At 40.5% G+C, this 15,520-nt stretch overlaps 1 protein-coding gene across 1 annotated transcript in view; it reads right to left on the bottom strand.

Moving 5' to 3' along the window:
* Window positions 1–12,662, bottom strand: part of LOC123769080 (uncharacterized) — a 37,056-nt gene extending 24,394 nt beyond the window's left edge. Inside the window, exon 1 of the mRNA XM_045760035.2 lies at window positions 12,609–12,662. Within this exon, the coding sequence (XP_045615991.2) occupies window positions 12,609–12,662 (54 nt within the window). The remainder of the gene's footprint in view (window positions 1–12,608) is intronic.
* Window positions 12,663–15,520: the final 2,858 nt, after the last annotated feature.

Raw genomic sequence — 15,520 nt, forward strand, 5'->3', positions numbered from 1 at the left:
TTTCAATATCTTCAGCAGAGGTAATTTTCATGATTTTTGTGTCATCTGCAAAGGATGACACAAAGCAGTGCCTTGTATTTGAGTCTATATCTGAATAATGAAAAGCAGTGGTGCAAGGACCACTTGAGGTACTGAGCTTTTAACTGCGCTTGGACTCGATTTTATATGGTTGACTGTTATTCTCTGTGTTCTGTTCGGCAGAAAACTGCGTATCCAGCGTCCTACTTTACCATTTATTCCCATTGACCTCATTTTGTGTGCTATCACTACATGGTCACATTTATTGAATGCCTTTGCAAAATCCGTGTATACCACATCTGCATTCTGTTTTTCTTCTAATGCCTCAGTGATTTTGTCTTAATGGTCAAGTAGCTTTGAGAGGCATGATTTTCCTATTCTAAATCCATGTTAGCCTGGATTGTGGAGGTCATTGGTCTCCATGAAACTAGTGACCTGACTCCTGATCACTCTTTCAAATACTTTTATTATGTGGGACCTTAGTGCAACTGGTCTGTAATTATTTACCAATGCTTTGCTACCTCCCTTGTGTAGAAGAGGTATGTCTGCTGCTTTAAGCGCATCTGGTATTTTCCCTGTGTCCAAGCTCTTCCTCCACACTATACTGAGTGCCTGTGCTACTGGCACTTTGCATTTCTTTATAAATATTGAATTCCATGAGTTTGGACCCGGGGCTGAGTGCATGGGCATATTGTCAATTTCTCTTTCAAAATCTGCCACGCTCGTGTTGATATCAGTTATATTTACAGGTGTTTGGATATCACACATAAAGAAATTGTCCGGATCTTCCACTTTCATGCTGTGTATCGGGGTGCTAAATATGTCCTCATACAGTTTTTTTAGGATTTCTCTAATTTCTTTGTCATCCTCAGTATATGAACCTTCACTAGTACGAGTAGGTCCAATACTGGCAGTGGTTTTTGCTTTTGATTTAGCATATGTGAAGAAATATTTTGGGTTTTTCTTTATTTCTTGAATTGCATTCTGTTCTAGTTGCCTTTCTTCAATCTGATATGAATGCTTCAGTCTCTGTTCGATTTCTTCAATCTCCCTGTTTTAATTATTCCTTCTGTGTATGGAAAGTCGTGTCTGCATCAGCATTTCCGTTAACTTTTTTCTTCTTTTGTAGTGTCGTCTGCGTTCTCTTTCTACGTTGGACCTCTTTCTGGCTTTCCTCAAAGGAACATGTTTCAGATAGACTTCATAGGCTTCAGAAGTCAGTTTTTCTATTTCTTGTGTAGGATTTTTATTTCTTAGAACATTTTCCCATTGAATGTTTGTAAGTTCCCTGTTTATTTTCTCCCAGTCTATCCTTTATTATTAAAATTGAATTTATTGAATAGCCATTCTTGCTTGTTGTTTCTCTTGGGCCTACTACCGTTATTAATGTTAGTTTGCACTTCAATGAGCTTGTGGTCCGAGTACATAGTGTCTTGAGACAGTAATGTCATTGATTATCTAATCATTGTTCGTAAATATGAGGTCCAGCGTGTTCTCGTTCCTAGTCGGTTCTGTAATCTGCTGACTGAGCGAGAATTTGTCACAGAATCTCAGTAGTTCTCTGACCTGTGATTGGTTATTTCAGCTTGATTTCCTGCTATAATGTTATTGTTTACTATTCTCCATTGTAAACTGGGTAGATTGAAGTCCCCATGGAAGATAATATCTGGTACTGGGTTTGCTAGGTTATCAAGGATATTCTCTGTTTTGTGGATCTGTTCAGTGAATTCCTGAACTGTTGCATCTGGCAGTTTGTATACTAGAATAATAAATAGATTTATATTCTCCACCTTGATCCAAGTACCTCTACCGCCTCATTTGTCAAGTTCAGGAGCTTTGTGCATGCCAGCTCCTCTTTAATATACAGACCTACTCCTCCACTTGACCTAATTACTCTGTCACATCTATTTAGATTATAATTTGGGATCCAGAATTCACTATCCATGTGGTCTTTTGTGTGGGTTTCTGTAAGTGCACCAAATATTGAGTTCGATTCTGTTAGAAGGCCATTTATGAACTTAACTTTATTTCTTGACTTTGATTTTAGACCTTGAATGTTTGCAAATATGAATGATTTCCCATATTGCATGACGTGTAGTTGTTTCTTAAATCTTTGTATCGCTGGTATGTTTGGGGGTTTGGTCTCTTTCTATAATGATTCCATGCTTGTGTCTCTTGATCTCTGGCCCTCTCACAATTTCTGTTGAACCAACCCTGTTTCCTAGATCTGCATGTCTGTTTTGGTATGAATGTTTGTGTGCCTTCATTGTATATTTTGCAAAATTTGGCACACATCTCATTTACTTCCTTGCCTATCAAGGAAGTAAATGAGATGTGTGCTATCCAATTATACCCCATGAAAAAACATTCCAAGTTCCCCATAGCGTCCTCTCTTGAATTCGAGTTTAACAACTGTTTCACTGTCCCCCATTCTCTACTAGATTATATCACATAGAGTATTTAATGTCCAAGAAGACGTGATCACTCTTTCCCAAAGGAGGAAGATACTGGATATCAAATACCTCTTCTTCTTTCCTGGTGAATACTAGATCTATTACTGATGGAACATCCACTTCCCTCATTCTTGGGGCCTGCTTGACGTGTTGATACATGAATGTCGCCAAGATGAGGTTTACAAATCTGCCTGTCCAAATGTCCTCTGTTCTTGCCTCGTAGGCCTCCCAGTCTATTGCCTTAAAGTTGAAGTCCTCCAGTACCAACAATCGGGATTTATCTTTGTCAGATCTTACTATAATCTCTCTCATGACCATTATGAGGCCCTCTCGTTTGTCATCCAGTTCTTCCTTTGTCCATGTGTTGCTTGCTGGTGGACTGTAGGCATTTAAAATTATCAGCTTATCATCTTGACTCCAGAGCTACAATGCCAATGCAGCTCTGCACGGTTGTTTGTTTGCGATGCACGGTTGTTTATTTGGGGTGTGGAAGACCCCTCACATGTGCTCGTGCACATGCGAGCACGAGCTCTGCGAAAAACAATATATATCTAGGGGATATGTCAGTGTTATAGGAACTAAACACAGTCAGATATCTCATAAAGTGCATCTCAACATATTAAACAGTATACCATAGTGATTGCCATCCGACTTTTGTGTTTTAAGGAAATAACAAGTGAATTTCGTGTGGAGTCAACCTCGTGGTGCCAGAGCCGCCCATCCCATAGACCCACGTCCCGTGCGTCCACCGTGTGTGTGTGCTTACTAGTAAATTGGTTTCCAACAAGTGTAATTGGGGAATGTGGATCGAGAAATTAGTAATAGAGAAAGTGAATACCATTGCAAGTCGGAAATAAAGCAGAAAATCCCCGTAAAGGGGCCTCGTAGCCTGGTGGATAGCGCGCAGGACTCGTAATTCTGTGGCGCGGGTTCGATTCCCGCACGAGGCAGAAACAAATGGGCAAAGTTTCTTTCACCCTAAGTGCCCCTGTTACCTAGCAGTAAATAGGTACCTGGGAGTTAGTCAGCTGTCACGGGCTGCTTCCTGGGGGTGGAGGCCTGGTCAAGGACCGGGCCGCGGGGACACTAAAGCCCCGAAATCAATTCAAGATAACCTTCAAGATAACCTTATGGTAATACAGGCAAATTAATATATCAGTGTTATAACTCAAGTATATGGCAACTGACGGCATCCAGCCGCGACCTGGGACAACAACGTGTCAACTGTATAGCCTCTTGTCGGAAAACCCGACACCATTTAATAATATTACATGCAATATGCAGATAATATTGCTGCTGTGCTGTCTGAGAGTCTAAGTGGGTCTAAGAGACCCAACAAGCGAGAAGGAATATTCAATCAATTCATTTTCAACAATAAGAGGATTGACTGGGGAAAAATAAATGTAGACCTTGCAACCATTCAATGGGAGACGGTCTTAAGCGACAAAACTCCCACACAGGGAATAGCTCAACTGACAGCTGAAGCTTACAAGGTCTGCTTGAAGCACGTACCTGTGAGGAGGGGCAGAAAGAGGACCACTCTAGAAAGAGAACGCAGACGACTGTACAAGAGAAGAACAAAATAACCGAAATGCTTCGGCAGACACAACTATCACAAGCAAGGAAAACAAGCCTAAACAGGGAGATCGAAGAAATAAAACAAACGTTGAAGCGATCATATGAGTCTGAGGAAATGGAATTGGAACAGAAAGCTATACAAGAGATAAGAAAAAATCTGAAATATTTTTTCACATACGCAAAATTAAAATCCAAAACCTCGATCAGTATTGGACCGTTAATTACAAATGAAGGTACGTACACAGAGGACAACAAAGAGATTAGTCAAATTCTAAGAAGCCAGTATGAGGCTATGTTTAGCACACTAATAAACAACATGAAAGTTGATGACCCAGACAGCTTCTTTATGAATGACATTCAAGCTGCAGATAATATAACGGATATTACCACAAACTCGGAAGACTTTGAAAGAGAAATTGACAATATGCCTATGCACTCAGCTCCTGGGTCAGACTCATGGAATTCAATATTCATAAAGAAATGTAAAGTACCAGTAGCGAGAGCACTCAGCGTAATATGGAGAAAGAGCCTGGATACAGGGGAGATACCAGCAGCACTTAAATCTGCAGATATAGCTCCGTTGCACAAGGGAGGAGTAAAGCCTTGGCAAAAAATTATAGGCCAGTTGCACTAACGTCACACATAATAAAAGTGTTTGAAAGAGTGATTAGGAATCAAATTTCTAGTTTTATGGAAAACAGTGAATTGCACAATCCAGGATAACATGGATTTAGAGCGGGAAGATCCTGTCTGTCACAGTTACTCAACCACTATGTCAAAATCACAGAAGCCCTAGAAGAAAAGCAAAATGCAGATGTTGTATACACAGACTTTGCAAAGGCGTTCGACAAATGTGACCATGGGGTGATAGCTCACAAAATGAGGTCAATGGGAATAACTGGAAAAGTAGGACGCTGGATACTCAATTTCCTGTCGAACAGAACACAAAGAGTCAATCAGATAAAATCGAGTCCAAGCGATGTTAAAAGCTCTGTACCTCAAGGTACAGTCCTTGCACCGCTACTGTTCCTTATTCTCATATCTGATAAAGACAAAAATATACGTCACAACTTCGTGTCGTCCTTTGCAGATGACACAAAAATCAGCATGAAAATTATCTCTGCTGAAGACATTGAAAAACTACAAGCAGATGTCAACAAAGTTTTCGATTGGGCAGCAGAAAATAACATGATGTTTAACAGTGATAAATTTTAGGTACTCAGGTACGGCAAAAATGAGGATCTGAAACATAATATAGGGTACAAAACACAATCGAATCTTCCCATAGTAGAAAAACAGCATGTCAAGGATTTGGGAATAATGATGTCCGACGATCTAACGTTTAGGGAGCATAACCAAGCAAATATCGCGTCAGCCAGAAAAATGATCGGATGGATTACGAGAACTTTCAAATCCAGGGATCCCATCACAATGGTTGTACTCTTCAAGTCACTTGTGTTGTCCCGTCTCGAGTACTGCTCAGTACTCACTTACCCCTTCAGAGCAGGAGAGATTGCTGAAATAGAGGGAATACAGAGAACATATACAGCATGCATAGACGAGATAAAACACCTAAATTATTGGGATCGTCTCAAAGCCCTCCAAATGTACTCTCTAGAAAGGAGACGAGAGAGATACCAAATAATATACACATGGAAAATACTGGAGGGTCAGGTCCCAAATCTACACAGTAAAATAACAACGTACTAGAGTGAACGATATGGAAGAAAATGCAAGATTGAACCAGTGAAGAGCAGAGGTGCCATAGGCACAATCAGAGAGCACTGTATAAAGATCAGAGGTCCGCGGTTGTTCAACGTCCTCCCAGCGACTATAAGAAATATTGCCGGAACAACCGTGGACATCTTCAAGAGAAAACTGTACGGTTTTCTAAGAGAAGTTCCGGATCAGCCGGGCTGTAGTGGGTATGTGGCCCTGTAGTGGGTATGTGGCCCCACCAGGCGAGCCTGGCCTCGGGCCGGGCTTGGGGAGTAGAAGAACTCCCAGAACCCCATCAACCAGGTATACAAGTAAACCCATAGAAAATGTAGCTTATAGTAGAATTTTCCATCAATAGAAAACAGGATATCATTGCTACATAGTACTATAAATTCGCTAGCTATTATGTTGGGAATTATTCTAAAATACCGTAGTCTTTGGACTTATTACATCATAAAACATCTTATTTGAGTAAACTTAATTATCAGTACCAAAATAGAGTAAATGTGACCCTTCTATCAGTTACTGATATCTGGACAATGAGAGCCATGCATCAGTGGTGAGAGAAGGTCAGCCATTGTTAAAACCAGAATCGTTGGAGCAAATTCCGCTCCTATAATTCTCTTGGACGAAGTGTTATGGAGATCAAGTTAGTGCTCTACCATCATCAACACGCTGTCAACAACCACAAGGGAAGTGTCTTTCCGAAATCTTGTCTAAGTCATTATTGGCCAGTAATGTATGTTAGGATTATTTCCGGTTAGAACACGAAAGATCGTCTCAACACAGGTAATTAAGCCTTGGTCCTTATCTAATAATATACAGTGTTTTCTCTGATATAGCTGTCATATATTAGGATTCCGGCTTTACAGCTAGTGCCCTTTGACAGGAACAAGAAGAGGAAGCAAGAATTAATTTTGTACATCAGTTACTTGGGTGATGGAAGCTAGCCTCTCACGAGGATAATTTGGTGTCTACATCCTAGTTATACCTGGTGGACTAAGCCTGCTGTACAATAAGATAAGGCACCTTCAATTTATATACTAATATATGTAGTTTAATACTGTAGTTTGATTGGCTACATATATATAAATTTAATATAAACCCCCCTAATGTGTAAGGATCGATTTGTGAGAAAAATTGCAGAAATACAATCCACTTAACATCATGCCAATTCTTATCGAAATATATAAATTAATGTAAATATAAATTCTATATAAATTCATAAAAATTAAATAAATATAAATCTCACAGGTCGGTTCCCACACCTCTGGGACCCTCGACCGTGCAATAAGTACTGCCCATACAGTAGAACAAATAAACATATATATTATTACAAATATACGGTATACATATAATATTATAAATATATAGATATACACAACAAAACAAAGCAAAATTGGAGTAAACAAAAAAATTTGCGGCCACTGTAACAACTCCTTAAAGTCGAAGGCAATGGGAATCGAGTGTTACATCTGTAAGAATAGATTTTATTCAACATGTACAGGAGTGAGTAACACCATGGAATTGAGAGCTGGCCACTTGCTCTAGGTGTGTAAAAATGACCTGCCAGCTTGGAATATCCTAAAAAAACTTCTAGATATCATGACGCATGAACGGAAAACATCGTTCATTGAAAGCCTACCAGCCATCCAGAAAGAGTTCATTATTGAGGTGGGTACCTGAGGATCTAAAGTCATGAAATTGTGCGTGCTGTGTATGATATTGATTCCATTTGTTAATGGTTGTAATACCAACTTTCTCTATTGGTATTATCAGCATAATAGGCGCTAGTGTCTCACTGCTCCAGGATAGAGCCTGGTGTCAGCTAGTGCTGAGTGTATGTAGTTTAGAGACCGGTTGATGATCATGCAAAGCTTAAAGAAGCTGGATTAAGTAATAGAATGTGAATTAAAGAGTTGTAGTTTCTTGTGGTGTTATGGTGACTTATGTTTTATGCCTAATAAACTGGAATATTTTTATACTAGCCTTTAACTCCCCTAGATCTTTATTGATTATTGGCCAGGCTATATTTTCCAGCGATGCTGTAGGTTCACTCCCCCATAACAATAAATAGGGGCATTGTCCTTAATCTCAATTAGGTAACTCCTGTTGTTCAGGATCATAATGATGTAACTCCTGTGTTCAGCATCATTATTGTTGTAATCCTAGTGTTCAGGATTAATTATTGTGTATAACACGGTTAGACTGATCCATGTTTATTTTCTAGTTTGTTGTGCCTTTAAAGTGAATGTTCCAGTATCATTTGTAGAAGACGCTTTAATGACTTGTGTCTCTGCGAATGATTCAGTTTGCATTCTTATGTGAACCTAGTTAATACTGTACTTGCAAAGCTGCACGACAAAGGTAAATGTTCCATGTTTTGCGTCTGTCGGACATGCTAATCTAGTATATTCCTATTTGGGTGATAATAATTTTTGTAGAAAGTGTCTTATTAATTAAGATGGAGCAAGTAGTAAAAGAGATTTTGTAAAATTCATCAGTGGATAGGATTAAGACCTTAACTAATCAATGTTGATTTGTATGGGAAAACCCTAAAGTTACATATGGCACTCAGAATGAATAAAGCTAAATTATTGCAAATTATTTTCTTGCATCTAGTAGAAGATGGCATGTTGAGTGATGAGGTAATAGAGGAATACCCTGACAAGGCTGAGAGTACTGCTAGACTGAGAAGGCAGGAGTTAGAACTTATGCTAAAGTAAGTTGAATTAGAGAGGTTTAAGTGTGTAGAAGAACTAAATAAAGAGAAGAGGAAACTACGCAAAGAGAAGCCGAGTTAGAGTTAGTTAGACTCAGAGGAGAAGAGGAAACTAGGCAGAAAGAAATAGGGTTAGAGACAGTTAGAATTAGACAGCAGATGGCTGAGGCGCAGATTAGGCATGAGGAGAAAAAGCTAGATTGAAGCTACAGTCGTTGCTAGTAGTAAGGGTTCTATTGGAAATAACCAACATTTTTCATACATCTCTTGTATTTTTATACAACATTTTGTATTAACCACAACTAGTTACTAAAATTACTAACTTGTAAAATTAATCATCATCATGATTTTATAATACGTAATATTTTGCCAAATCCTACCTACGACGTGTTTCAACAGGCAGCACCAGGAAATATCTCCACATTGTTGGATTTAAAACAAAGTCCAGTTTATCACTCCTTTTACTAAGGATAATTGCTTATTAATAAGTATGTTTTCGTAACACATTGCTGCTTACTGGAAAGCCCTTATTTAGTTGAAATTAAACACTCCAGTGGAAATTATTAAAATGTAAAATAATTCCACTATATTCCTTTTATTTACGTAGCTTTAATAAACCGACTTACGCTACGAGAGGTTATATTATAATATGAAAGATTTAAACGTGACATAAATACTCGTCACAGTATCTTCCTTCCCTAGTTAACTCCGAAATATATAAATTCATTTACGCTCGAGGTACCTACCAAGAGCCGTGCATGCACAATCGGAAGAGGGAGCAGGGAGAGCGTCACTCTTGCCTCTCCGATGCCATCACATGGAAGCGTGGGCATCCATCTTGCCAAGTTACTGTGTTGCAGAACTCCTACTTAACGACTCATAGTTATGTCATCCTTGCATTAACGGGTGCCAGAGTTCGTGGAGATCTACATCTGCATTCAACACAATTCCAGGCGAGCATAATTCCCAGTTCCTACTGATTTTTGTTATAGAAGTACACTTGATAAAATTTTCATATGTAGGTTGCTCATTCGTTATGCCATGTGACAACACCATAAACAAAGTTAATTTAATTAAGTCTAGATTCCCACTTTTCAATCAGAAATAGTGATATTAACTAGACAACCTTTATATTTAATCTGCCTTTCAGCTTGACTGGTAGTGGCGTGAAGGAGAAGAATTACTTCCATTCCATGCACTTGCTCGACATTACGTTGCAACAAGTGTGCTGTCGTTATCGCCCCACACTTTTCCAACTAATCCAGTCGAACAGCTAAGCTGACAATATTTTTCTTGTAGTTTAGTATTAGATATACTAACATCTAGTTACATGAATGATTTCTTTTCAAATTGCCATTTACTTGTCATTTATGAATGTTATACTATTTACTAACTCCATTTCATTTGATTCTATGTGTATGAACTATGATTTGAATTTACATACACATTTCTTTCTGACGGTTGAGCCAGCGTCAGATTATTGGTGCTAAGAGATTATTGTATCCTAGAGCTCGTACCCCTCAAATTGTAAAAGTTAATTTGACTCTTATTTCATGATGAATACAGTCCCATTAAGATCCATAGGACACTAGTTTTTGGTATGAAATTAATCCACTTGCTCATTTTTGTTTTCCACTTTTTCTCAAAAAGTGGTAGTCCTTCGTAGCTATTGAAGTCCTTTCATTTTAATTACATATAGTGGAGTCACATTTTCCCACACAATTTATGGTCCTGTCGAACCGGATATGCTACAATTAAGGCTCACTCTATACTAGATAATCACAATTAACCATTTACTAACACTAATTATCATGTGTGTCATTATTATTAGGCTATATATCAATATATTCCATTATTTATGGCTGTCAGCAGACTGCCCATATAATAACCTAAAACTCATTAATTATTATTAACATTTCTACTAATACTTCATGTATAAAGTAGCATTAGTGGGACATAGCCAATTACCCACAACCGTTAGACATATACCTCACACCGAGGTGAGAATTTTTAGGTCACTAGGAGCAACCGCTCATAATACTATCAACCATCACAAACGGTTGTTGCTAGCAAGTCAAACTTAGTGTATATACTCATAATTTTCACTTGTGTTTCTAAGTGCATACATTATATATAAAAAAAATCCCCCCAAAATAGCACTATATATATTCATATTACTGCACCATTGTTTGCATATATGCCAACCTCTGATAAGGTAGGATATTTTTAGACTGTAATTGTACTAAGGTTGTGTACAAGTGCAGCCTAAACTATTTAGTCATTCCTAAGTAGGAATTATTTAGCGAGTACTTCACTAGACAATGCTGGTGAACATATACATATGTTATACAAATTGTGCTGACCCTAATTAGGGTGGGATCTATAAACCATTTATTGTGTATTTATCATATTATTTTGTGTATTTTTTGAGTGCTACTGAATGCTTACTATCCCATCGAATGGTGATAATTGATGACCTAACCGGCCGAAATTTTAATAGTAACATTTAAGTACTACTCAAATATTAGCTATCCATTGTTAGGTACGTAAAGTAACCTCTAAACGAGTAGTGTAGTCTATTCAAATACATTAGGCTATTATACTGATATTGAGCTCCATTAAATGAGCCAATATCCCAGTTACATCAGTAACAACTATTTATTATCAAATCAGCTTTTAACCATCAAGATGGAAGCAGCTGACAGAATGAAAAAGACCCTTACAGGTCTGAAAGGTCACTTGACCCGACAAATTACCAATTGTCAAAATCTGTTACAACAGTCACCTGTTGATTATATTGAACTCGAAAACTACCTTCAAGTTGCCGAAAGTAAATTCGAGCAAATTAAACAACATATGAATCTGTACTTGTCAGAACTATACAAAACCTCAATAGGTGAAACTGAACTTGATGACATTGTAAATAATTTACCCCATACGAAGATGATTTACAGGTTAAACTTCAACCCTTCAAAAAGCAGATTGCAAAAAACAATTTAAGAACAGCCTTTACTGTACTTCCAGATCCTGATGTTAAATTAACTCAGATCAGTATACCCGCATTCTCTGATAACGAGAATGAGAGTTGGGATGACTTCTGGAGTAAATTTGTGGATGCAGTAGACTCCAGAACTAATATTCCCAAAACAACCAAGTTCACTTATTTACAAGGGTTGTTATGAGATGAAGCTTTTTAAGTAATCTCTAACGTAACACTGACCAGTGATGGTTACGACCTAGCTGTTCAATTGCTTAAGATCAACTAGGATAACAAAGAAAGGACTATTACTATTTTAGTCCAAAAAATGCTGGATTTACCAGCTGCTAACAATTCTACATATTCTCTTCAATTTTTCAGACTAGAACTAGTCTTTACTCAAGGCCTTAAGCCTCAAAGTTCAAATTCAGACTGCTGAATGGATGACAAAGGAAGTTGTAAGGCATAAATTACCAAGGGGAAACTTTGGACAAATTGTGTACTGTGTACAATAAAACCTCTTTGACCATGAACGAGATCACAGTAGGTTTACACACCCTAGTCGAAAGACAAAGAGTCAATCAAGATGGGAAGAGTGTTTCAGACTTCTCTGCTAATTCCCATCATAAACCCCAACATACTGCAACTACTGTAGTAAAACCAAATTCCAATAAATCATCTCCTTAATGGAAATCTGGAAATGTAAGTACTTACACAGTGAATCCAGCAACCCCCATAGTAGTGAGTGCAACTCCTACCACTTATCCTACAATGGAGTCCAACCTGAGCTGCTGTAGGGTGAGGACGTGTCGTCTGACCGCTCCAGCAGTTTGGGGCGGTTGCCGTTTTCGCTGGCAGGGGGTTTGGGTGTCTCTACCTTCCTTACTGTCCCTGACTGGTGTTGACGTGGCTCTTATGCGATGAGTGGTCATATTCCCTATGTTGTGAGGGTAAACTCCGTGGGGATGGAGTTTACCTGCCGTGCAGGGTATCCTCTCGTAAAGTAGGTCATGTGTGACGTGCTACATGTCCCGATTGTGGAGATCTACGGGGTTGAGCTTGTGACTGCTCGCCGGGTGATCATCAAGTTTGTGGGTGAGGAGGTGTACCGTGACTTTCTCCGGCGGTATAAGGGCAGTACCTTGAAGTTGTTGGATGACACTGGTTCTGTGGCCATTTCTGATCGAATTGCCATGCCCGAAACGCTTTGCGTAATAGTGGCTTTAGACATTGTATGTACTAGCTCTACCTATAAGTCAACCAATCTTTGTAAAAATTTACTTTATGTATGTACCTTACCTAAATAAACATTTTATTTTATTTTATTTTATTTTAAGTGGTGCCGTGACGTATGTGAGCGTCCATGGGGCCCCCATGGAATTCCCTAAGTCCCTTCTCTAGCGTTTCTTCCAGAGATTTGGCTCAGTCGTCAGTGTGAGGATGCACAAGCTATCTTCTGGAAAATATGCGGGAGTGAAGACGAACATTCGTACCCTCGGGATGCGCCTGAGGTCGGACATTCCATCCTCTGTCCGACTTTTAGGGTACTACGTGCGGGTGTATTATGCCCGGCAACCCCGTACTTGTTTCCGGTGTGGCATGTTGGGGCATCAGGCTGCTGGATGCACTGTGGATCCGGTTGCTCTGGTCAACTTGTTCCGGGAAGAGGATTTCCCGCCGCTCCGTCTGGAGGAGGTCTCCGGGGATGAGAAGGTGAGCGTTCAGCTAGCAGATGCGGCTCCCCATACATCGCCGGACGTTCCTCCGGTTGTTGCAGACTCTCCTCCGGGTCTTGCAGTACCGTCGGATGGTCTACGTGCTCCTGTTGCTGTCTCCGCTGCTCCTGAAGGCCTTCCTGGTGATCGCTGTGACGCACCGCCGTTTTCTCCCTCGTCTTCGGCTGCTGCGCCTGGCCCTGTGTTCTCGCCTCGGGTCCCGGATGTGCTGAGTGCTGGGGTGGCTGTGGAGCCTCCTGCTGTGTGTGGGCCGGTTCCCCGTGGTAGAGGCTGCTGCCGTTCTGCGTCGGTTCGTCCGGCTGGTAAGACCCGTGTTTCTGGGTCTGCTTCCGGCTCTGACGATCTCCGGCCGGAGCCCAAGCGTTCCAGGCGTTCGTTGTTTGCCTGGGCTGATGTTGGGGAATTCGGTGACTGTGGGTCCTTGGGAGTTGACGGTGTGGAACCGGATGTGTCGCTGTCTCCACGGTTGGTGGTGGCAGAGGTTCATGTGCCTGCTGATGATGGTGCCCGGGTCTTGGGGGGGTGCCTTCTGTTCCTTCTCCGCCTGGGGACTCCGCAGTGGGAGGTGGTGACTTCCACTCCCAGGGATGGTGTGGTTGCTGGGCGTGGCCTGGTTGTGACATTACGGAAGGATGCACGCCGCCCTGGCTCCCTGCAGTCGTCTGGTGGTGTGCCTGTGGTCGCGGGTGCCCCAGAGGTGGTGTCCTATGTCCACGTACCCTCCACGTGGAGTACGTGGAGGGTACCCTCCACGTACCCTCTCCTGTGAGGGTACGTGTTGTGGACCTGGGGGACGTGTTGCCGGCGTCGGTGATGCCGCCGGGTCACTGGTTGGCGATTGCTGAGTTACTGCTGAATGACGACCCGGGGGAATTTCATGGTGGGGGTGTTCCCATGATGTGCCAGATTGTTGCAGTTACTCGTGTCAGAAGTGATACCATTTGGGTTCCCTGCTTGCGAGTGTTTGTTGCTAGGGTTCTGGATGACATGGCATCCCCAGTGGGTGAACAAGACCCTTGGGGGTGGTTACGTTGGGAGGCGTTCAATGTGCGGTTCCCATGGGTCTTGTTCCCGGGCTAGTATGTCCGCTGATTCCCCCTTTTTTTTTTTTTTTTTGCTCTTTGTAGTGTTGTGTTCCCCTCTAGCGTTTTGTTTGCCCTACTGTCTTCTGTGCCTCTCCCTTTGTTTGTGGAGGGGCCGGTGTTTTGCAGTGTGTGGTGTTCTTTATGTATTTGAATTTGTGTTGTCACTTTCCCCTGTGTATTCTCTTCATGCATTACCATGTTGTATTGTATTTTCTTTTTATTTTTCCTTTTGTTTATATTTATGGTTTGTTTGTGTGTGCATTGTCTTGTGTTATGTTTCATTTTATACATTATGATGTGTTTTGCTGTCGGTCCTTCCGGCTGGTGCTTCTTTTTGTTTTATATTGTTCCTAAGTTTTGTTTATTTGCTTACATTATTTACTTGTTTGTTATTGTTTTATATTTTGTCTTGATGTATGCTGTGTTTCTCATGTGTTTCTCCATTTTTGCTAATTGTTGTCCTGTGCTGTCGGTCCTTCTGGCCGGTGGCTTCTTATTTTGTTTTCTGAGATATTTTATTGTATTTATTGTCTTTACCTTGCATGCTTGCTTGTAAAAAAAAACTTCTACAATGAAGAAGTGTTTGTTCTGCAATAATGAACATTTTACTTACAGGTGTAGTACTGACCCTGATGGTAATTCTCGAATTCATCGTTTGCAAGAATTACACCGATGCACAAAGTGCATGGGTCCTCATGACCCTAACAGCTGTACTGTCTCCTTACGTATGTGCAACAAGGGTAGACACCATTACTCCTTGTGTGGAAATAATCAATCAAGATCAACTCATCCTCATAAGAATTCTACAAAACTTACATCTGTAAAGTATTGCAATATGCATCAAGACATAAGTGTACTTGCAACAGAGTCGTGTAACACCACTACCTTACCAACGGCTCAATTAAAATTAATCACAAAGGGATCTAGGATTTCCACTCGTGGTCTCTTTGACCAAGGTTCACAGAAAACCTTTATTTCTCAACAGTTAGTTGACCAGTTGAAACTGAAACCTACTATTCGCGTGAATTTAAATATTTCTGGATTCCTAACCAACAGTGGCCCTCGTGACTACCAGGTTGTTAAAGTTTAGGTATGTTTAAGAGGCTGCACCAGCCCAATACAAGCCATAGTCGTTGACAAGATCCCCTTTGATCTACATGATACAGGTTTTGCTCAAACAGTGTTACAACCCTTGACACTTAGTACGTTTTTTTTCCGCAGTGATCACAATA

Source organism: Procambarus clarkii, chromosome 64 (assembly GCF_040958095.1).
Source record: "Procambarus clarkii isolate CNS0578487 chromosome 64, FALCON_Pclarkii_2.0, whole genome shotgun sequence".
Classification (NCBI taxonomy): domain Eukaryota; kingdom Metazoa; phylum Arthropoda; class Malacostraca; order Decapoda; family Cambaridae; genus Procambarus; species Procambarus clarkii.